The sequence below is a fragment of the Emys orbicularis genome, chromosome 1 (assembly GCF_028017835.1).
Source record: "Emys orbicularis isolate rEmyOrb1 chromosome 1, rEmyOrb1.hap1, whole genome shotgun sequence".
In the NCBI taxonomy this organism is placed as follows: Eukaryota; Metazoa; Chordata; order Testudines; family Emydidae; genus Emys; species Emys orbicularis.
In genome coordinates this window covers 343,642,627-343,666,812 of record NC_088683.1, presented here as the reverse complement: position 1 = coordinate 343,666,812, position 24,186 = coordinate 343,642,627, and the positions used below count along the sequence as shown (strand labels likewise).

Genomic DNA, 24,186 nt, shown 5'->3' with positions numbered 1-24,186 from the left:
ACAGAGGTCAACCTTGTTAAACCTGGTTGCCTGAAGTTAGGCTCCTAAGTCCATATTTAGGCACCTAAACAAAAATAACCTAATTTTCAAAGCTGTTGATCACCCAACAGCTCCCACTTCAGGTGGAGTTGTGGGTACTTAATGCTATGGAAAAATCAGACCTCTTGTATTTAGGCTCCTAAAGATAGATTTAGGTGTCTTTAGCCATGTAGATTTGAAAATTTTGGCCAGAATGTTTATTGGGTTCAGAACATTGAGCTGTGAATCAAGATTTCTGGATTCTATTTCCAGTTCTGCCACTGACTCCCTGTGAGCCCGGGCAAGTCATTAAACTGTGCTTTCTCCGTTTACCCATCTATGGCACTGGTGTAATAAAAGCTACCTTTAGTGGTGCCATTAATCACTCTGAATCACTGGAAGGTCCTGTCCTGAGAAGTGCTATAGAAGCTCAAGTTATTATATCTTTCTTTAATTTATACAAGAAGAAATGCGGATGTCTAATTGTATGTTTTCCTTGGATTTGCTGGCATTATCGTTTCAGTAGCATCATGTGGTATTTTGCTATGGTGTTAAATAATGTATTCTATTATATATCGGTAATTTTTTGGTTATAACTATGCTGATAATATTACTGTTCACAGAGTTTGCTTCTTTAGATCTGTTAACATTCCTTCTCATCTTTCAAAGGATCCATTTCTGTAATTGAAGCTCTGGACTATGAAATGTGTAAGGATTTTTACCTAAGAGTGGAAGCAAAAGATGGAGGTACGCCAGCCCTAAGTGCTGTTACTACAGTGAACATAAATGTAACGGATGTTAATGACAATGCACCAAAATTTAATCAAGAGGCCTACAGTGCGGTCATCAGTGAGGATGCTTCGGTTGGTGATTCCGTGATTATGGTGAGTATAATATATATGATTTCAGACAGAAACTCAATACAAGGTGTTGCGATAAATAACTGTGTTTGCATAAGCATATAATAAACGATTATTCTGTGGCCGCGCAGATGATAAACTATAATAGCCACTGCACCTTTGACCACCTCACCTGCCGTCTGTCTGGTATTCTGTCTCTTCTAGAACTACTTTTAATGTTCCAAACTGCCAATCAACTTTCAAAGCAGCTGCCATTTACACCGCCCCCTCAAAAAAAAGAACCCGCGAGATAAAATGTTTTCTTTTTTCCTCTCAATTTTGCACTCCGCCTAGGCATAATTTTGCCCTGGACCCATGACAGGTGACGTCTGATGTCTTGTGGCTCATCAGAACTAGAAACACATAATGTTTCTCTTTGGAGAGGCAGAATTTATGGCTTTCCAGTGAAATAAAAAGTGTTTGAATCTAGCCCTGCTGGCATGCAACATAGCATACCTCAAAATCACAACAACAACTACTGTATCTGAGACATCTGGCTTTAGTAGGGAAGGGCTGTGTAAACGAGTAGCATTAAAAGATTTTAAGGCTGAGATTTTCAAAGGCTCCTAAGGGAGTTAGACATCCAGCTGCCATTAAAAGTCACCTAACGCCTTTGAAAATCCCACTCTAGAGCGTCAACAAATTTTCTAAAATAACTTCTCTCTAAAATGTGGATAGCCATCTGTCTTGGATGGGGTTTAGACATAACAAATCCTGCATGTAGTTTTCAGTGGTTCACAGTCATGCTGGAAGGGCATAATGAGTGGGGTCCCGCAGGGATCGGTTCTGGGTCCGGTTCTGTTCAATATCTTCAGCAATGATTTGGATAATGGCATAGAGAGTACACTTATAAAGTTTGCAGTTTATAAATTTACACTTATAAAGTTCACAAATTACTGATTACACTTATAAAGACACCAAGCTGGGAGGGGTTGCAAGTGCTTTGGAGGATAGGATTAAAATTCAAAATGATCTGGACAAACTGGAGAAATGGTCTGAAGTAAATAGGATGAAATTCAATAAGGACAAATGCAAAGTACTCCACTTAGGAAGGAACAAACAGTTGCACACATACAAAATGGGAAATGACTGCCTAGGAAGGAGTACCGCAGAAAGGGATCTGGGGGTCATAGTGGATCACAAGCACTGGAATAAATTGCCTAGGGAGGTTGTGGAATCTCCATCATTGGGAATTTTTAAGAGCAGGTTGGATAAACACCTGTCAGGGATGGTCTAGATAATACTTAGTTCTGCCTTGAGTGCAGGGGACTGGACTAGATGACCTCTCGACGTCCCTTCCAGTTCTATGATTCTATGATTTTCTATTCTTCTATGTTAGCAGGGAGTTAGACAAAATGATCCTTGCAGTCCCTTCTAACCCTATGATTCTATGTGGCCTAAACAAAATGTATGATCATATGCAGCGATATGAAGGGCTCATTGGTACTTGTTTCATATGTCTTGTATAACACACACACACACACACACACACACACAGGCTTGCCCCTTGCAAATAATCTTCCCATTCCAAATTCATGATGAGAGAACTTTTAGACAAACATGCACTGTCCAGTAAGGTATATCTACTAACCTGACGGAATGTAAAGTTATTCCTTTGGGGTTTTGATTTCTTATTGTACCATAGAAATATTTCTTAATCTGTATAGTTAATTTTATTCTTCTCTCAAAAAGTTGATAGCAGAAGACCAGGATAGTCCTACCAATGGCCAGATTCATTTTTCCATAGTGAATGGTGATCGGGACAATGAATTTTCAGTTGATCCTGTTTTGGGACTTCTAAAGGTTAAAAAGAGATTGGACAGAGAAAGGGTAAGATAACATGTGTTGGGTTTTCTTCTAAACTTACTAGAAATTGCATATGTATATTGACTTCAGCTGTGCTGCTGGCTTTCTGCAAGACTGCAGGCTTGTCATTCATGTAGTCTGCAATTGGTACTAAAAAATATTCCATCGTCTATTTCTAATATTGCCCAATTCACTCCTTTCACCCCAGTCCTTTCTACAAGTAAACTGAGCTTGAAATGCTCCCCTCTCTACTGGCATACAATCAGATTAAAGAAAACAAACCTGTGACAATGCAGAAAGCTGTAGTGTTAATGAGCTGCCACCCTGTTTCTATCATACACATACACAACGGTGATTGTAACACATTCTGGACAATAACACCAGGCACAGAGCCAAGACCTCAACTTTGAATTGGCAATGTGTGTAACATATCATTAGCAAGGTTATGTTGTGAAGTGGCCAAGCTATAGAGGTAGTGATAGGGTGCTATATTTGAGAGATCCCATTGCTTTGTTTACCCCAGTACAACGTTCACCCAAGACAACTTATCACCAATTCACCCACCTCTCAAATAACAGCATTTGGCAAACAAAGATGGTTTGCCTAGTGTTAGTGTGAGCATAGGAGAAAGTTACATGACTTCAGCAATCTTGCAACACATAGGGAAATCCCTATCTGTTTGCCCAAACAATGCAGGTAGCACTAGCGGTGCTAAGGACACAGAAGTCATGAGGTCAGTGCATGTGTTTGTTCTTTGCTGCGCTGTGGTCTACAGGCTAGATAGGTGCTATATATTTTTAACAGTACAGCCTTAATTTCATAATTTGCTTTAATTTAATGTTTGTGTTTAGTATAGCTGCAAAGGACACACACACACACGTGCTTTATGTAAACATGTATGTAGGGCTACATTCACCACTGGTATAAACAGGGGCAATTACATGATGTGAGCAGAGTTGCACCTGCTTACATCAGTAGTGAATTTGGCCCATTGTCTCTGATGTTCTTCAGAGACAATACAGCAAGCCCAACTCTGAAATACATAGACTATAGCATATACTCTAGGACATCAATGTAGGGCTTCCTCATTCTTGTACAAAAAAAATGTATAGGCTAAACTTTCAGAAGGAGAAACAATACTCATTTCAAAGGGGTAAACATACAGACAGGTTAAGTTCTTAAATCCAAGGTGAGTGATAGAGGGCACAGAAGGACAAAACCAGAAAAAAATATTATTGGAAGAAGTCCCAAAACAACAACCAACTCTGAATCAGCCAAAGCTTGTCATAGGAGAGAGGGAAATAAGAAAAGCCATTCCCCAGGTGCTGTTGTGATGTTTTAAACATAATGCTGCAGGCACTCTGTGGTTTGTGCTATAGTCTGAGGTAAAGACATGTCCCAAAAGCATAAAGACAACTGCTCCCCTAATGACATGTTTTGTGTGGCTGTTTCTAATAAGTACCCAGAAAAATCTGTCTCTTTAGTGGCAGGTAGTTGATATCAGCTGCAAGCTACCTATCCAAGCCAGGGGTTACAGAGGCACTGGTGTTACTAGCCATTGAAAGTGTTTTTCAAATCATTTAGGCCACCTCTCTATGAACTTTACCTTGGTACTTTGCAAATGCCATATTAGAAATGTTTCATGTTAGATAGATAATGAGACATGTTCTCAGAAATCATGTACAAAAGTGTCTTGGAACCCATTCCTAAAATCCTGATTTGATTGGAATCTGACCAAAACGTTGCAATTGGTACCTGGGAAACTCAACGTATTCTCTGTGCATGCTTGTAAGTTAAAGTTGTAATGGCTGATTTTGCATATTATATGCAAGGCACCAAGCAGTTTGTTTTTGAAGTGTACCATTATCTACAGTATGCATCGTCTGGTACAGTTATTTTAATATGGTGAAGCCATTCAGATTATTGATAGCCTTATAAAACAGAGTTTGGGACACAGTGAAGCACTAAACAGGGAAATGTTATACAAAGGGCAAGACAAGTAATGAGGCCAGACAGCTTTCCACAGAATGTGGTACGTGGCACACAGGATGGAAGGAATGATTGCTGAGATTTAGGACCCCTTTTGCATTGATTTAATGTTTTCACCTTTTCGCAGGTGTCTGGATATTCACTAGTTATTCAGGCAAGAGACAGTGGCATCCCTCCTTTGTCATCATCTGTAACGGTCAACATAGACATTTCTGATGTGAACGATAATAGCCCTGTATTTACACCAGCCAACTATACAGCTGTAATTCAAGTAAGTTTATCCTGCACATCAAAAACTGATCTGACCTTTAAACATGAAAGCATTTGGTACCATTAAGTTACTTTTGATCAGCCCAAGGTATATCAAATTGTCTCCTTTCAAGCAAAGGATAAGCATGTTTTTCTTAACTCTTTGACAGGACTCTGTTTACTGAGATTCCTCAGAATCTGCCACAGATTTTACCATTTATCCCAGCTGCTCCAGAAACTTTCCCCTTGTCTAAGAAATGTTTTTTATTCTTCTGCAATTGAAGCCGTTCCAGCTCCCATCTTGGACTCTCTTGTCTTTCCTGCCTGTCCCACAGCTAGACAAAGAATAAGCTCAAATTGTAAACAAAGGGTTCAAGCCCTCCTTGATCGGAAGGGCATGAGGCTTTGGAGAGGAGGAGAGAAGAAAATGAAAGAAATTCTGGAATTTCCATTTCCCATACTCCTCTGAACAGAGTTTCTGCACTCTTGACTAGTGTATTCCATGTCTGGTACTGTGAAGATGGATCTATCTGTCTATCTTAGGGTACGTCTTCACTCAAGGGGGGGGTCGATTTAAGATACGCAAATTCAGCTACGTAATAGCGTAGCTGAATTCGACGTATCGCAGCCGACTTACCCTGCTGTAGGGACGGCGGCAAAATCGACCTCTGCGGCTTCCCGTCGACGGTGCTTACTCCCACCTTCGCTGGTGGAGTAAGAGCGTCGATTCGGGGATCGATTGTCGCGTCCCGACGGGACGTGATAAATCGATCCCCGAGAGGTCGATTTCTACCCGCCGATTCAGGCGGGTAGTGTAGACCTAGCCTTAGCGTTTTATACTGCCCCCAATCACTGTGGCATCTCAGTGCCTTCCCCATAAAATCAAGAGCAATTGCAAAGTCCCTAGTGGACTTCATGGAGTCTCTAGCACTTCTCCCTTTACAGGGTCAGAGCTCTCTTTGGGGTAGGTTTTTTGGGGAGGAGTTGGGAGAGGATCTAAATCTCTGGCAACCCCATGTTATCTGTTTCAGTGTGTCCTGTGGGAAAACCATGAACAGTGCATCACAATGCTGCATGATCACACTGGGATGCAGTCATGAAAAATGTTATGAAGCAGCATTGTGATATGATTACCTTCATAGTACTGGGGACAGTTAAATGTTCTGACTGGCAAGCACAGCATCACCCTGGTAAATGCATGTTGGTCCTGCCAAATATACCAATGGCTACCCAACCCTAAGCTGGGTGATGAGCAGACAAGATTTTATAGTTTTCTTCACTTTATTCAGTGTACGAATGGTCATGTATAATAGATACAGTGGTAGTTTAAAAAAAAAAAAAAAAAAAAGCCCCAAACCTGGATACCTCACTAGAGATGCTGTGTCAAATTCTGCTATCAGTCATCTCTGTGCTTCCTGCCAAGTGAATCGTGTTGCATGTGTGTAACTGGAGCACAATGGGGAGGAATGTAAAAACTATGGGGAACTGCTGTGGAAAAAAATGTGTTCTTGTGTATTCTGAATGTTATTTTAACAATATGGTGAGATACATCATTGTAATTTCTCTTTATACGCTGTGTATATGCATAAAGGAGAATAAACCTGTGGGCACAAGCATTTTGCAGCTGGTAGTGACAGACAACGATTCTTTTCACAATGGCCCCCCGTTTACCTTCACCATTCTGACTGGCAATGAAGAGGAGGAATTTATGTTGGACCCACATGGAGTTTTGAGATCTGCAGTTATCTTCAAGCACATGGTAACAACTGAATACATGCTCTGTGTGCAGGTATGGCCTTATTATTGCACATCAGCACAAACCAAGAAAACTCTCTTAGTTGTCATGTCATTTTTGCCACTATTTTTATGTTGCCTGTTTGTTTTGTTTTTAATTGATTTTATTCAGTTAGTCAACATAATGCATTGCAATATACAGTGCACAAAACAGTGCATTTCCTTCACTGCTCACAAACCCAATTTCATATAAATATAAATAGGTAACCAGCCACCTTACCAATTTTATTTGTATGGAATGGAATTTGTGAGTAGGAAGCGTATGATTTAAGATTTTCATTAATTTTTTTATAAAGCTCAGGAAGGAAAGTAGGGGAATAGAATAACCAGGAAAAATACCTTCTGCACATATAAACCCACAACAAAAAGAGCAACAACAAAATATTGTTATAGGGAAGGAAATCACATCAGTTCCTAAGTCCGTAAATGTAGTGATACATTTTCCGAAACAAACGAATTCATGAAAATTTTCCAGGTTTGTTTAGTTTATAAGGGAGGTGAAAAAAGAGCTAATAATAGAAGTCGCTACTGAGGAGCTTCGTAACCAGAGTAATTTTTGTGACGTCTAACTCAAAAGTACGTTGTCTGTTTCTCTTCATGATTTACAGGGGGAAAACAGTTGGGTATCATTCTGCAGCAAGCCTAAAACTCATAAGCACTGAAACCAATTTTATTCTCAAGTCTTACAGGGGAAAAAAAAAAAACTTTCCTTAGCCTTTATTATAAAACTGCCAATTTTCAGGCCAAACTAATTTTCCTAAGCAAAGTTCTGGTGTGGCTATAAATAGTGTATGTAATGGAAATGTGGTTGCAATTTTAGCGATGTACCTATGACTGTGATATAACTGGAGTAAAAGATAGACATCATAGTCTAAAATGTATCAGAACGTACAGAAAAATATTGTGGTTGACTTTTGGAGGCTTAATAGACCCTTCACATTCCTTTCTTATTTAAGGGCTTCTACAATTAAAACATTTTTAATGTTGTTTGGAGTGTTTGGACCCCACCAGCATATCTGACAGTTCAGGGCAGCTTAAAGAAGAGCCTCTCTTTCCACTCTACCACCAGTCCTCCTTTGTTTTTTTTATTAAAATTAAATTCGGAGGAGGGTCAACAAAATTACCTTTTTAGCTTTCCAGCCCTATTCACGATGAGAAGGAGTGATTATCAGAGGTGCTTAGCACCCACTGCTCCTACTGAAGGTATAGCATTATTAGCATTCTATATTTTTTTCTTTTTCCTTGTTGATTTTTATAACCACATTCAATTCTCCAATAAAGATCTTGGGATCAAGTGGCAGGTCTGTGTTCTTTTGTTCTGTTCTCCTTCAGAATGAGTAGTAAATCTTAATAGTGAGCTGAATAGAGCATTTTTATTACTGCACAAAAAGAACATTGATCCAAGTTTTCACAGCCTTCTGTCAGGAGGGCCTTGAGTTTTTTGTCAGACCTGCTCTATTGCTCTCTATAAAAAGTGCAAATGATGCTATCATATGTACTCTGGGTCACAGAGTCAGCTGTCCAAGCTTAGTTCTACTCTCATATTTTATTGTTAGTAATAGAGCATGCATCTTATTTCATCTTTGGAGGGTGATAAATTTTCTTTATTTCAAGCATGTTTCTTGAGTGATTTAGGTAAAGCAATACAGAAAGCAGTATTAAAAAAACCAACCCTAACTTTCTAAGATCCTCATAAGCTAAGCAGGGTCAAGGTGGATCAGAAACTTCTGAAGCATGCCCAGCTGCTGCAGAAAGCAGTCTTGATGATTAAGTATGTGGCACTCTCTTCTTTGAGTCAGTACTGAACCAAAGCTCCATCAGATGCACAGGAGGGGCCATCATTCAAACGGGAGTGGGACTAAAATAAAAAACCTGACCATTTGTGGTAATTGAAGATCCCAGGTAATACAATGGAGTACAAGTTCTGTCTGTGGTATTCTGGTCGCATTTCAGTCTGGCTATATGTTTCCCCCTGCAGTTCACTTAGGCCTGGTCTACACTGGGGGAAGGGGAGATTGACCTAAGATACGCAACTTCAGCTACGAGAATAGCGTAGCTGAAGTCGACGTATCTTAGGTCGACTTACCTCACTTCCTCAGGGTGCGGGGTCGACTGCCGCCACTCCCCTGTCGACTCTGCTTCTGCCTCTCGCCACGGTGGAGTACAGGAGTTGACGGCAGAGCGATCAGGGATTGATTTATTGCATCTACACTAGACGCAATAAATCAATTCCCCGATAGGTCAATCACTACCCGCCGATCCAGCGGGTAGTGTAGACGTATCCTGTGATATAGTTTTCTTAATTTCCCCAAGGTGTTTTTATATTCCACATCAGAGGTGGCAGCATTGCAATGTGGGGGCAAGGTGTTTCTGTATGTATATAGTTAGTAAAGTGCTTTGAAAGAGTGTCAGGATGACAGACTATATAAATATACACCTCTACCCCGATATAACGCGACCCGATATAACATGAATTCGGATATAACGCGGTAAAACAGTGCTCTGGGGGGGGGCGGGGCTGCGCACTCCGGTGGATCAAAGCAAGTTCAATATAACGTGGTTTCACCTATAACACAGTAAGATTTTCTGGCTCCCGAGGATAGCGTTATATCGAGGTAGAAGTGTAGTAGTAGGGAGGAGGAGGAGGAAGAGTGAGGAGTTGTTATTATTGACTGTGATTTATTCGTGTGCTTGTTCTTTCCAAATGAAATTAGGCTAAAGATTCTGGGAAGCCTCAACAGGTGTCCCACACTTACATTCAAGTGCGAGTTATTGAAGAAAGCATTCACAAACCAACAGCCATTCCACTGGAGATTTTTATAGTCACCATGGAAGATGACTTTCCAGGGGGTGTCATTGGAAAGATTCATGCCACAGATCAAGATGTGTATGATGTTCTCACTTATACCCTGAAGTCAGAGCAGAAAAGTCTGTTCAAGGTTAACAGCCACGATGGCAAGATCATTGCCCTGGGAGGGCTAGATAATGGCAAGTACACACTGAACGTGTCTGTTAGCGATGGCCGGTTCCAAGTGCCCATCGATGTTGTCGTCCACGTGGAACAGCTGATACAAGAAATGCTGCAGAACACGGTCACCATCCGATTTGAGAACGTTTCCCCTGAAGATTTTGTGGGGCTCCACATGCATGGGTTCAGGCGCACCTTGCGAAATGCTGTGCTCTCACAGAAACAAGATAGCCTGCACATTATCAGCATTCAGCCTGTGGCAGGCACCAATCAGCTTGACATGCTGTTTGCAGTTCAGATGCACACCAGTGGATTCTATAAGCCTGCTTATTTGATTCAGAAGCTTACCAATGCAAGGAGACACTTAGAAAATGTGATTCGCATCTCGGCTATCTTGGAGAAGAATTGTTCTGGACTGGATTGTCAGGAGCAGCACTGTGAACAAAGCCTGTCTATTGATTCCCATTCCCTGATGACCTATAGCACAGCGCGAATTAGTTTTGTGTGTCCCCGTTTCTACAGAAATGTACGCTGCACATGTAATGGTGAGTGCTACTCCCTCTTCACCTTCAATCTTTCCACATTATGGGTTAGGATGGTTTTTATTTCTCTGATGCAGATTGGAAGGGGCAGTTCAATTCATTTAGTTAAAGAGCATGTGGCAAATGTATGGTGGGAATTGATTTCTGAGGCTGGTTAAGAATTGTTCATGTTTATTGATGTAAATGGAAGATGGTGAACTTTCACCTTCTGTGACCAAAGGCCACTTTGCTGGAGGCATGGTAATCAGAGCCATCAACAAACCTTCTGCTGTGGTTTTCCACCCAATCTGTAACAGTACTGAAATGTACATAAAGTGTGGTCATGTCAGAAACTGCCCAGTCAGTATTTAGAGACTGCACCCAGCATTTTGAAAGTGAGGATGACCTTTAACCTAAGTGATAAAGATGGAAAGGCCTCTTTCATTCATATTTTGTGGGGGGGAAAGGGGGGAATGGAAACCAATAAAGTATTTTATTAAGTAATTGGGAGCAAGTAGTGCTTCTGACCTTTTGAGCTACACTCGGGCTTCCAGGTATGTGCATTTTTGTGTGTGGTTGGTTTTTGTTTTAACCACTGTGGCACTGGTTTATGAAATTGTTCCACAGTTTTGAAGGGATTTCATACGGGACTGGATAACATATTCACTAGGTTGCCCGTCTTCCTTCTGCTTCTGTGTACTAGGTAAAAAACCTCAAGCAGTTATAATAAGAGATCTGTTCCTTCTGTTTGTGCAGTTTTCTGTTCTTCTTTCCACTTTGCTCAAGAGTGAAATAAGAAGCTGCTGTAAAATCAGTGCATTTAAACCTCCCTTCTCGTAAACACACACAGAGAGATGGGACCTTGTTTTCTGCTGGTGTCAATGGACAAAAGGCCTGTGAAGTCATTACGGCTGCGACATTTGCGTATATTGCATTTGGCCCATAAAGACTGTGCACCACATTTTGCTCTCAGATCTGTGTGGCAGATCTTCAGTCTGACAGCCTAGCCTCCTGAAGGGTTTGCTCTTGCGCCCGTCGAAGTCAATGAGTGTCTTACCAGGGATTTCAGAGGGGATTGGGTCAGGCCTCAATGCATGGAACTTCAGCTGGAGTCACCTGAGTCCTGCAGAGGGGAGATAATAGGGCCCTGATAGTTGAGCGCATGTGAGAAGATCAGAATACTGGAGCTGAGATCTTTTATGCACATTTAAGGGCTAATTGTTAAATGATAGTGCTAAGTGTTTCAAACAGGTTTAGATGTATGTTATAGTAGTCCCTGCTATTATTGGCTATACAAAAGCTGTGCAATAGAGACTTTCAGAGAATGGACTGCACAGTGCTATCATATCATCTAGCCAAGCCAGTGCAGGACTATTACCTACAGTATATCCTGTACTGTTTTGAAACTGTATCTTTGTCCAGTCTAGTTTTAAATGTACCAATCAATGGGGAATCCATACCTATCTTGGGAGACTGATAGATCTCACTGACAGGAATTTTCTCCTGATATTCAGTTTACATTTTCCCATTCTTATTTTCATTCCATTGTTGCTAATTATACCCCTTGTTTACCATCCAGAGCAGTTAACCTTGGTCAGTGGCATTTGCTCCCTTCGGATACTTGTAGAAAATTAACCTGCCTCAATCTCTTTAGTTTTTGTTAAAGCAAACCATAGATAGTTCTTTTAATCCGTCTTTCCTCAGAAATGTGTGTGTGTATTCTGTATGATAAAACATAATGAGTGTGTATCTGCATATTTATATGCATATAAATATAGCAAGTGGAAAAATAGTATACAAAATACTAGGATGGATTTCCTCATGGTTCTTTTAACGTGATAGCTTTGGCAAGACACATTCAGCAGAATCGGTGTTCTACAATATTTGTTTCTAGAGTAGTTTAATGATGTAGCCAAATAAATATTGATAGATTGAAGCATGACAAACCCATTAAAATATTGCATATGTTTTCACTGATCAGATTCAGTTATAACCCAGGAAGCCTGAGTTTGAGCTAATTCACACATTCTTGAAATATGTATCAGACTTGGAACGTAGTTCCCACTGCCAGATGTCAAAGATATGCACAAATTATGCATGCCAGCTGTGCATAACCTAGATTACCTTTATGAGCAAACTGAGCTATCTAGCACCAGAATGCCAAGAGACTGTTAAAGCAGGTAACTTGTGAACCTCTAAAGATTCAGCAGCTCACTTCAGGTAGGATAAAGTCCAAAAGTTCAGACGCCTCAGTCTGAACCTTTAGAGTCAATAACTAAAAAAGCTTGCAATAACAGGCTAACTCCTGAGATTTCTGGCATTTGTGCTTCCAGTCGTGTGAAAAGTACTGGAATAAATAGCCATTCTCTTGATATTTTGGTGTTTCAGAGGCAAAAATGATAGTTTGGTGTTATATTATCCTTTAAAAAAACCTTAAAGATTTGGTTTGGGTTTAGTTTTAGGACAAAGATTCACGGGGAGGGGGGGGGGGAGGGGAGGTAGATTAGTTTTATTGGAACCAATTTGTCCATAAAGTCTTGTTCACAGTCCCATTTCTAGCCCCTGTTAAGGAACTTTTATGAGGAGCATAATTTGCACTACACTAGGCAGTTTTTGAAACCATGGGTTTCTGTTAGTCTTAAAGGTGCCACAGGAGACTCTGTTGCTTTTTGTTAGGGAAGAGGATCAAATATGGTTCTGACTTAATCATTCAGGAGCCTTGTGAACACTGTCCCCAAAAGTGTCGTGTGGAAGTGAAAGCTCACACCTCTATATTAGAGTGCAAATGGCTTCTTCTACAGTGTGACAGGAATAGATTCTTCTGTCTTGTACCAAAATCTAAATTCATGGGAGGAAAGAAGGAATCTAGGCTTTAGGTCTTGTGGAGCTATACCCGGTACATTCTGAAGGAAGGCAGAAATAACTAAATATAATGCGCTGTGATCCTCTGCCACTAATAAATAAATAAAAGGGCCCAATTTTTAAAGGTGCTGTGACCCCTCAGGTCCCATTGTAAGAGTTGAGAGCGCACAGCACCCGCGAAGAGGTCCTCAGTACCTCTCATGAATGGGTCCAATGCGTCCAGTCCTACACCACTGAACTCAAGTGCCAATAGCAATGTGCCAGACTCCCACTCTCTGCTCATTCAAATTCCTCCAAAAGACCCACTGACTCCCATAAAGCCCACACACTGCCCCTGCCCCTTGTAAGCCATCATGGTAGTACAGCTAAGAAGACTGAGTGAGAGAGGAGGATCGTATCTTCCCATCCAGTCTGCACTTAGGCATTAAATAAAAATGGTCTGATTTTTCCAAGGTGCCGAACACATTGTGTGGTATAGGGGGGTCGTTTTAATTGTTGGGCGCCATGTAATTTTATTTTAAACATTACTAGAAATACTTAGTTTAGAGAAATGGTTGGCCAGCTCTTACTAATTGTTTCTTTTATTGCCATATTATGGGTGTGACTCCCACTACTCAGTCATAGAGGTTCTTCTATGTATCTTAGGAGACCATTATTAAGACCAAGCAAAATAATCACAGTTATTAATTGTGGTCATTTTACTAGTGAAGAAAGAGAGAGAAAGCATTAAATAAAATAACACAAATGAGAGAACACAAATAATAATACTGATACTTCTATTACGATCTCTCCTATATTATATCTTTCTATGGAGGTCTTTTAGCAGAGATTACACCTTTTAGAGTGGATTCCCTTGGCAGTAGTGGGGTGCTTTTTGTTTTTTGGTAAGTTAAGACCAAAATATATTATTATCCCGAATTCAGCTTTAATATCTTATTAGATACTTAAAAATGTGGATAAACAGGCAAAAGAAATGTGTTTAAAGGCAAGTGGAGCCTGTCTAGTTATTAATAATAACTAAGCAGTTTGTAGTTGGGCAAAGTAACAATCTTAACTAAATCCTCTGAAATCAAAGGAAATATTTAAATTAGTTAATTAAAATAAGCTATCTTAAAACAGGCCAATTACAAATATTAAGAATCCTAAGTGTAATTAAATCCCACTATTTCTCTGTTTACCAGTGTTTATCCCATCTCCTCTCCAGCAATACATGGCCTAACCAGCTGGTGATTATCAGGAGAAACTGTTAATATTTTAAATTACAATAGCATTCCAGTATCCCAATAAAATCATTATATGAATTTAAATCTAATCGCTTGTCAGTGTTTTAGTTAACTTCTCTCACCTGTCCATGTTAAAGTTTGGGGAGGTCTTCCTTGGGTTGGTTTCTTCTTGAGTCTTCTCTGTTTTTCTTAATTGTCTGTGGCAGCTTGCTTGTAGAGATGCACAGGATCAGTTGTGGAGTGTTTGCTGTCTAAGCAGAATAGCAGGGAATGTGTGTCTGAGAGGTGCTCACTTTGGACTCTTTTATATGCTGCATCTTCCGATTTTTAGGAAATTTACAGGAAAACACACAGGCTTGTTTCTTTTCAAAGTTGGTTGCTGTCACCTTTTCATTGGCTTGATGCCTTCAGGGTTGGCTTAGATGACACTTTCAGCTCCTGAATATACAATCTGTTTAATGAATATGCAACATTTCTTTCATTGCCTTTGTTCTTCTTGTGGACGAAAGCATCAGATAACTTTCAAAGCTAGTTTTAAATGTTTCTTTTTATTTGATCCATCCTCTGAGATATTCTTTCAACTTTATTAGAGTTTGACAGAAAATGAAATTCTGTTTTGAAAAAGTCCAAACACTCCTGTTCTTTATATAAAAGATTTCAGTTCTCCAAACAGTTTTTTAAAATTAAATAACTCTTAGAAAGTTTTTTTACAGCTTAGATAATATAAAAAAGTGTTGATTCTTGTCATAGTTTTAGAAGAGATGATTCTTGTCTTCTGGAGTTGGATGAGGGTTTGCTTGCACACTGCCAGTAATTAATTGGCATCTTATTAATATAAATATTCTATACTTAAATGGCTTCTTATATTAGTACACATTTATAGCATCAAATTACCTTGCTATATTTGTATATCAAACATCTTACTATTCCTACATTTAAATATCTTTGCAAACATACATCTCCAAAGGTGTTTGTCATTTCAACATTTAAGAAATAACAAAAGTTTAAAACATCTCCGACAACATGTTTTTCTCTAAAGGTTTTAAGAACACAAGTAAGTTTTCTTGCAAGAGGGTGGAGGTTGGTAGAACCCACAGTACCTAGATGTATCGCTCTTATATACCCTACGTTCCAATCATATTCAGGTTTCTTCCTAAAACATGAATGTTTTACATGGTTTGTCATCTTGATGTTTGCTTGTCCTTGGGAGATAGGAGTAGAAATCTTCCTGAATTTCTTTGATTAGCTTTAACATTTTGTAACATAACTAGCTAAACATGTGTATTGTTATATTTCCAAGCATCCTGGCTATAACGTTCTGGTAACTATATCTTAATGTTCAATAAATGCGTAAACAAGTTTAAGAACATAAGAACGGCCGTACTGGGTCAGGCCAAAGGTCCATCTAGCCCAGTATCCTGTCTTCTGACAGTGACCAATGCCAGGTGCCCCAGAGGGAATGAACAGAACAGGTTATCAAGTGATCCATCCCGTCGCCCATTCCCGGCTTCTGGCAAACAGAGGCTAGGGACACCATCCCTGTCCATCCTGACTAATAGCCATTGATGGACCTATCCTCCATTAAAGTTTGTAATGACCTATTAAAAAATAAGTTGTTATAATATAATTAATATCATTTTTGCATTAATACCAAGATCTCTCCCCTACAAAATGTATGCTGCCTTTGAAGCCAGTGCATCACCCAAGGTTGGAAAAAGTTGACTGTAGTCCATTCTCTTTGAAGCACAGTGCTTTTGAACCGCTAAAGTATAGATTACTTGCAAGGTGAGACTTCCTCCCCCCCCCCCCCCCCCAGGATAATCAGCCTTTGGAATTCTGTGCCCCACAAGATATCAGCATTTTCCACGTGGCTCAGATTTTAGAAGAGGTATGGTTTGAGAGAGACTTGGCCCTGGAGTGAAAGGGGCGTGATTTTTAAGAGGAAGAAAGGAATTGTCACTGGGTTGTGTAGGAGATGGGATTCCCTTATGGTACCACATAATGGGTATCAATGAGGAGAACTGCTGTTGATAGTCAGAGCATTGAGGTAGGGGATGTTGCAGAGAACTGGTATAAAACATGAGGAATGAGGCCCAAAGGTGTGTGAGGCAAGTAGAGACAGGCAGAGTGGGAATTGCTACAGACTGGAAGGAGCTGGGAAGAATTTGGAGCCAGCAGAGGTGGTCAGATATCCCAGCCAGTTCCACTAAAACCCGGGACAAATTCCCAGTTATATTAGAACAGATGAAGATGCCTGGTCACCCTAATCCAAGAGTACAACTGCGGTATTGCCAACCCAAGCATTCAAAAATTATGAGTCATACCCCCCCCCCCCAAAAAAAATCATGAGATTGTCTTAAAAATTGAGGTTTTTCACAATAATAAGTTTGGGGTTCTTTTTATTTGCCTTGGTATTTGTAGCCTTTAGGAGTGACTTTCAAATTTTTCTCTGCAACCAAGAGAGTTTAACATTTATTTTTTAAAATGAAATCTGAGATTTTTTTTTAGGTAATCACATGTATCCAGGAGCTGGGGCTTTCAGAAAAACACAAAACACCGAGACTTGGCAACACTGCAAATGGGATTACATGGTTCTGGGTGATTCTTGCTTATATGTACAGGGATGAAGTAATTGCCACAGTTAGAAATGAGAAAGTATTTTCCTCCTCATCATACTGGCAGGGACCTTGGAGTAGCTCTGCCTCTTCCTAGAGCAATAAACAGAGATCATCTGTCAAACCCCCTCCCAAAATTTCCTGTCAGTTACTGGTTGACCCTAACTCCATGTTTGTGTGCAATTCCTTCTTGGAAACAGATTTATTAATAGTAATGTGAGTTACATGGGAATGCCATGGATTTTCAGGACTTGTCTAGGGGAAAGAAAATCAATCCTAGTCCATATTGTTGAATCTCTTTCGGAAAGAACAAAGAATGGTAAAAATGCTGGACTTCAAAGTGGAAATGTGACAACTAAATTATTGTATTTCAACTCTGGCTGTGGATAACATATCTGTGAATTATTTTACAAGTTTACTCAGTGTGGTTATGAAATCAGCCTGAACATGCACATTAGCTAAAACAATGCAATACAGTAGTGCATGATTTGTAGCTTATGCACTTATAACCATACAGAGAGGCATAAAACATTTCTTCTCCCAGGTTTGAATATTTTAAAACTTCTGTCACAGCTGTGAAATCCACAGGATGAATAAAAAGTTAATTTGCTTGTAGTTTATCTAAAAAAAACATTCATAGTCTGCCAGGGTAAGCTTACATCTTCATAGTGATAATAAATATATTAGATTCTTTCCATATACTTTTGGACCGTGGAATGATGAATCTGAACTACAAATCAAGAGTTAGAATCAGCTAAAAAGTGGCAGAGACTGATAGAGAAGCCAAGTATTGATTTATTGCTTAATGTCAGAGATTTTAATCAAAGGTTAAAGGGTTGTGAAAATGTGCAATGCCACATTCTGAAATCTCAGCAGTTCAGCATATTCACAAGCTCTGGGGCTTTTGCCCAAGTGACTTGTCTATTTGTCAGCTACAGAGAGGCTCACTTAAATTACTGCCTTACATAAGGTTTAAGTATCTTCAAAGAACAGATATACCGTGCATATAGAGCATACACCTAATAAGAATGTATTGAAATAGCTGATGGAATTGAACAGTAAATTATAACCTTTCTGTGGAATATTTGTACCATTCTCTAGAGAATTATGTCCTTGATATAGAATTCTATAGGATTGTTGTTGTTTAAAAAGAAAACAAACAAACAAAAACATCTATGGAAAATATCTCATTCTCAGTTAAATTCTGTATTTTTAGAATATTTTCTTTAGAACCCTATTAAATTAAATTTCCATAGAAGCCTGTTGATTTAATCCCTATTAGTATCCATAGGAGTTGAAATGTGATAATATATTAGTAGTGTTATGCATGAGAGGCAAGGTGGGCGAAATAAGATCTTTTATTGGACCAATTTCTGATGGTGAAAGAGACATGCTTTTGTGCCTACACAGAGCTCTTCTTGATTATTATGCATGTTAATATACCCTATTACACTGATTAATAAAGATTGCGATGCATCATTTCACATCAGTGCTCATTTACTTCACAGACGTCTCAAACAAATGTTTGACAAAGGAGGGGAGGTGTTAAAAGATTAAACTGACTGTGTTGCTCGTCAAGCATAGACATTGATAGTCTCTGCCATAGTTGTAGGCAGATCATCTCCACTTTGAAACCTACAGTAATAAGTTTTCTGTTTCCAGAACATACCTACCGTGCCAGGTAACTTGAGCTATGCTTAGTCTGAGCCATGCTTGGCTTGTACAAAAGTGTGTTAGCAGTAACGTAGTCTCTTTCATAACTGTAAGGAGTGGGAGGGGATTGCCCTATTACAAGTTCATTGTAATTACTTTCTTTATGCACTATAAATAAAATACATACACTAAAAAAAACCCAAAGCCCACATTCAAATGACATTAAGGTTGTGACACAAAGCAGGAACAGCAAATATTCAATAAGGGAGCACTCTCCTGTCCTTAAATCTGCTCCGAGATGTATTAATTTAAGTTTGACAGATGAGGAAGTGCTAACCCTATCCATCCCCCACCACTGGCCCTCTCTCTGTTCAAGCCCTAGATACAAATCAACAGAAGCAAATAAATCCCAAGCATAGGCAGGCGTGCACAACCACATGCATTTCACTAGAAGTCCCACAAACTCATCCAAGGGCAGAACTTGGCCCAGTGCATGTTAATTTCCTTTGCATTTCTTTGTGGTGGCTAAAAAGAAAGTGTCTCTTTTTAGAAGCATTTGAGGATTGATATGATGAGCTTCAGTGGCTCCCTCAGAGGCTGTGTGGTCATTTGCATTGTGGTTTACAGTGTTTACATGCCTTTCCAGACTAAGCTAATTTAAATATATATGTATTTAAGGGCTTTTAAAATGACAAAATAAGGTCCTGATCCAGAATCCATTACATTCAATGTGAACTTTCCATTGACTTCCATTAGCTTTAAATCAAGCCCTTAGCAGCCTTCTGAGTTTGTTGGGTGTTACATATTTAGGGAATTTTTGAAGTGCTTGCAGTGCCTGTGTTGTAAGGAAAAATGTTAAGCAAGGTTTAGACCTTAGGGACTCAATTCTGCCTCCAGACTACCCCTTGAAGTCAGCAGGAGATCTTCACGGATATAGGTCAGACCAAAATTGTGTCCCATGTTGGCAAACCTAATCAAAATCCTTATGAAAGTACTGACGGTGCCTCAGCTGTCATGACTATTCAAAGTTGAAGTAATTTTAACCCATTTACATATGCCACTAAATACAGTTTGAGTATTTTAAGGATTATTTTGCCCAATTTAAGTCTGTAAAGTGAAGCTAGCTATTTAGAGTGTTAAACTTCTCCTGTCTTAAAAATATATAATTTAAAATAACCCATCTGATTATTTTTTAAATGTCACCACCCTGATTCCTACTTAGCTTCAAAGACAGAAAAATCCTGTCCACTCCTCCTTTTTTGTCCAGGATCCCAGATGCAGTGGAATGTATGCAGCCACATTTGGAAGGGAGGGTGCAGGATTTGTGGCGCCTAGCAGTGTATCCAGAATCCAGCTTTATGGGGTTGCTTTCCTCTTCTGGAAGGATCAGCATGCCACTGTGGAGCGTGAGGATACTGCAGTACCACCTGCACAAGGAGCTCTCCTTACACCTGTGCAGCCTGGGCGCGGCTATCCTTCCTGCCTGCACAGAATTCTCCAGACTTGAGGCAAGGCAGAAGAAGGATGTAGCCCCTAGTAATGTATTTCATGGGTCAGCTCTAGATCCCCCTCCAGAGAGGGGGTTTGGGACGAAACACTGGCAAAGCCATCATGACACCAGTGAATTGGTCATAATTGTTTATTATTATATGTATTGATTGATTTGTCTTATGGCAGCACCTACGCACCCAGTCAAGGACCAGCACCCCATTACGCTAGGCGCGGTACGCACACTTATTTAAAAGACATCCCCGCCCCAAAGAGTTTACAATCTAGAGTTAAATTCTGTTACAGTTTTTAAGTCTCTTTCTGCTTCCTGTTGCCAAGGTGTATGTTTGATATTATATTCTTAACAGCATGTTTCAATTGATCACAGGAGGGCTGTGTCCTGGGTCCAGCGATCCCTGTATGGAGAAGCCGTGTCCAGGGGACATGCAGTGTGTGGGGTACGAAGCTAGTCGAAGACCATTCATGTGCCAGTGCCCTCCAGGGAAGCTCGGAGAATGTTCAGGTGCAGATTCCGTCAAAAGAGTAACCAGGAAATACTTAAAAGTGTGATTTTTATATCAGAAGTGATGCTGTTGTATCATAATACGGAGAGTTGCTATTGAAGTCAATGGGAGTTGTGTATGCACAATACCTCTCAGAATCTGGTCTCACTCCGTTTACTTAAGAGTGTTGTAAAAAATGCTGGTTGTGCAGACCTGGTGCTGTATATATACACCTGATTCTGCGTCTACAAACAAAACTCCCATTGACCTGAATCTGATCAGGATGGGACCCCAAATCAGTAAAACATGGGACTTTTGAGCAGACAGTTCTTTCTAGAGAACTGCTATCACTGGATATTGCCCTGCTAGCGGCAAAGCACTTTGGGATCCTTCAGGAGACATATGCTATTAATTCAAGGTTTTATTTGTTATTAACATTCATTAAGTTTGTAATTTTTGTGATAAAAATACCATGCTGTCTTGAAAAGAACGTTTCAGGAACTTTGTACATTTTGGTCAGCTTATGTTAACCACCAAGGCACTAGGGTCCTGACGCAAAGTCAAGCAGATTATTTCCATTGACTTCAATGGGCTTTCAGTAGGACTCAGAGTCAGAAATATCCTGATGCTAACAGAGGGTGCAGATTCACCAGCAAATTCTGATTCTGATTTTCCCCCGATATGAAATTATTCTCCCCAAATCTATGGTGTGTGGTTTGCAATGGAGACACGTTTTTAATCAGTCAAAGGTGGGTTTTATTTAAGAGTTTCTTCTTAGGTAGATAACAATGTTCTGTTATTAACTTCATTTGCAATATGTATCTTTTCAAAACGGTTATTTCAGGGCACACTTCCCTTAGCTTTGCTGGGAATAGTTACATCAAATACCGGGTTTCTGAAAATAGCAAGAAAGAAGAATTCAAGCTGGCTCTGCGTCTGCGAACCTTGCAAAGCAATGGGATTATAATGTACACCAGAGCAAATCCCTGTATCATTCTGAAGGTAATTGAAATGTTATCTTTCCCGCACTTATTTTCTTGATTATATGTTTTCTCATTGGCTCTTGCTTTGGGGAATGTTGTTCTCATTTCAGCTGTGAATTGAGAAGATGAAGATTGATCTGTTTCATGGTAACAGGGAAAAGCAGCAATTTCAACAAAAACAACAAACAAAAAAGCAGCTTAATATGCATTGCAGTAGTAGTGTTCTTTGAATATGGACCATTGGGTGCTGTATCTTATATGACCATTGTATGTGTCTAGGCGCAAGAGTCGATCTACTTGAGATGTAAGACCTGGCCATTCAGATGATTGTGTATTCTAAACCACACTTGTTGAAAAGGCTGTTTTTCCTCTGCATCTGTGTGATTGGAAAATGTGCCTTCATACCGCTGAATTTCAAAAACAAAAACAAAACCTTTTTTAATAAAAGGTTCTCTGCTTGAATGAGGCGGCTTATCGAATCTGTGAGTTATCATTGTTCTTCTAGACGGCTGGGGGTAGGTGGAGACTCCTATTATATTGAATTAAGTCTCTATGACTTGACTCTTTGCTGAACAGCCTAAAAAGTAGTTCTATGGAAGGCCAAATTTCTGTTGAGCGGGTTAAAAGAGAAGGATAAACAGTTCCAACAACCTCCATGTATAATACTTCTGCTGGGATCCCGAAGGCATTGAATGAAGACAATGTGACTGATTGTATCTTTTCCATGTACTGTAACTCAGCAGTGGAAGAAATGGTACAAAGCATTTTGTATTTGTGTTTGCAATTTTTAGATTTTTGTTTTGTTTTGTTTGAATGTTCAGGTAATTTTAAAACAGCAAATGTCTCTTTAGCTGTTGTGCTTAAATACAAAAAATGTTTCATGAGTAGGAGTATTGTGCCTTTCATGGGGGACAGGGAGAGCAGGGAAATCAGCACAGCTCAGGCTTGTGTGAGACCTAATTGAGTCCTAAATGTTTGGAGATGTAAAAAAGGCCATTGCTTGAACTTTCAAATATGAGGGTGCTAGTGGTTTTTTAACATGGACAAAAATGATGTATTTTTCCTAATCTCGTTCTTGGAAATGGCTGAACCATTTTGGATGAAGTTTCCCCAAAAAATTCAACCTGAAGCAGACACTCATAAATAAAACTTCATCCTGAATAATTAAAGTTCGGTAAAGTTGTAAGAAACTGAAAATAGGATCTTATGATGGGAAGTGTCAGGCAACCTTAAAAATAGATAGCTCAATTAGCCCTGTCTGTAATGCATATGCAATACTCAAATGATAATCCCACATTCATATGGTGCCTATCATTCCAATGGATCACATATTTAGTTAACATTACCAACAGGGGCTTGGATACTATGGTGACAGACACTTAAAAAAACCTAAAATAGAGAGAAAGCATGTTCCAGTGATTAGGGTCTGATATGGAGATTTGGATTCATTTCGCTGTTCTGCCATGGACTTTGTGCCATCTTGGGCAATTCACTTAGGCCAATTTTTTCAAAGCATCTTTAGCCCATTTGAGACTTAGATTCCTAAGCCACTTGTGAAAATGGGATTTGACTCCTAAATCTCTTAGGCACCTTTGAAAAGTTGACGCTATCTGTAAAATGGGTGTTGTGAGGATAAATGCATTAAAGATTGTGAGCCACTCAAACACTATGGTAATGCCGGTCATATGCGTATCTAAGATTGATAGACTAGGCAGAGGTCTCTAAATGTGAGACTGTTATTCAGAAGATTTGAGTATTGCTTTCAATTAAGTTAAATCTGGTGAGATATTTCAAAGAAGGTGATAATGGATTGATCCCTCAGTGTGCAGAGCACTTTGGCCCAATCCAACAAAGCACTGAAACGTTGGCTTATTTTCATGCACATGAAGTCATTGAGACTATCAGGGGCGGCTCTAGCTTTTTTGACGCCCCAAGCACGGCAGGCAGGCTGCCTTCGGCGGCATGCCTGCGGGAGGTCCGCAGGTCCCACGGCTTTGGCGTACCCGCCACTGAATCTGCAGGACTGGCGGACCTCCCGCAGGCAAGCCGCCGAAGGCAGCCTGACTGTCGCCCTCACAGGGACCAGCAGGGTGCCCCCCGTGGCTTGCCGCCCCGGGCACGCGCTCGGAGCACTGGTGCCTAGAGCCGCCGCTGGAGACTATACTAAGTTTTAAGCACATGCTTAGGTGCTTTGCTAGATCAGAGCCAGAGGGCTCAGCACTTCACAGAATCGAGCCCTAAATGAGGGTAGAAAATGGAACAATATTGATGCTACCAATTTTAGGGCTTTATGTGAAACTCTCTTGAGGCCAAAAGATATATTAAGGCTTATTGTACCATTGATTTGGAAATAAGCTTTTACCACCACCACGGATATCTACTTAAAAATTGATAGCACAGTATGGTCTTTAATGTTTAAATGACCAGCTTAATTTTGTAAGCTTATAAGTTTATAATAACTCGGGGGATGGAAATGCTTCATAATCGTAACACAGGGTCCTTCTTCACTGAATAATCGATTTAGTTGAACAAACTGCATGTCTACCATCCTGTTCCAAGTTTTTAGTTATAATGCGTTGATATAATAGGGGTGTTATTTATTTTGTTGTTTCAAA

The 24,186-nt window shown here is 39.9% G+C and overlaps 1 protein-coding gene across 3 annotated transcripts in view; it reads left to right on the top strand.

The window, feature by feature from the left end:
- Positions 1-24,186, top strand: part of FAT3 (FAT atypical cadherin 3) — a 452,955-nt gene that overhangs the window by 385,588 nt on the left and 43,181 nt on the right. For all 3 annotated transcript variants that reach the window (XM_065417527.1, XM_065417519.1, XM_065417510.1), the window contains 7 exons: positions 688-902; positions 2,610-2,747; positions 4,840-4,983; positions 6,553-6,750; positions 9,470-10,268; positions 20,474-20,608; positions 21,433-21,590. In XM_065417527.1, the coding sequence (XP_065273599.1) occupies positions 688-902; positions 2,610-2,747; positions 4,840-4,983; positions 6,553-6,750; positions 9,470-10,268; positions 20,474-20,608; positions 21,433-21,590 (1,787 nt within the window). The remainder of the gene's footprint in view (positions 1-687; positions 903-2,609; positions 2,748-4,839; positions 4,984-6,552; positions 6,751-9,469; positions 10,269-20,473; positions 20,609-21,432; positions 21,591-24,186) is intronic.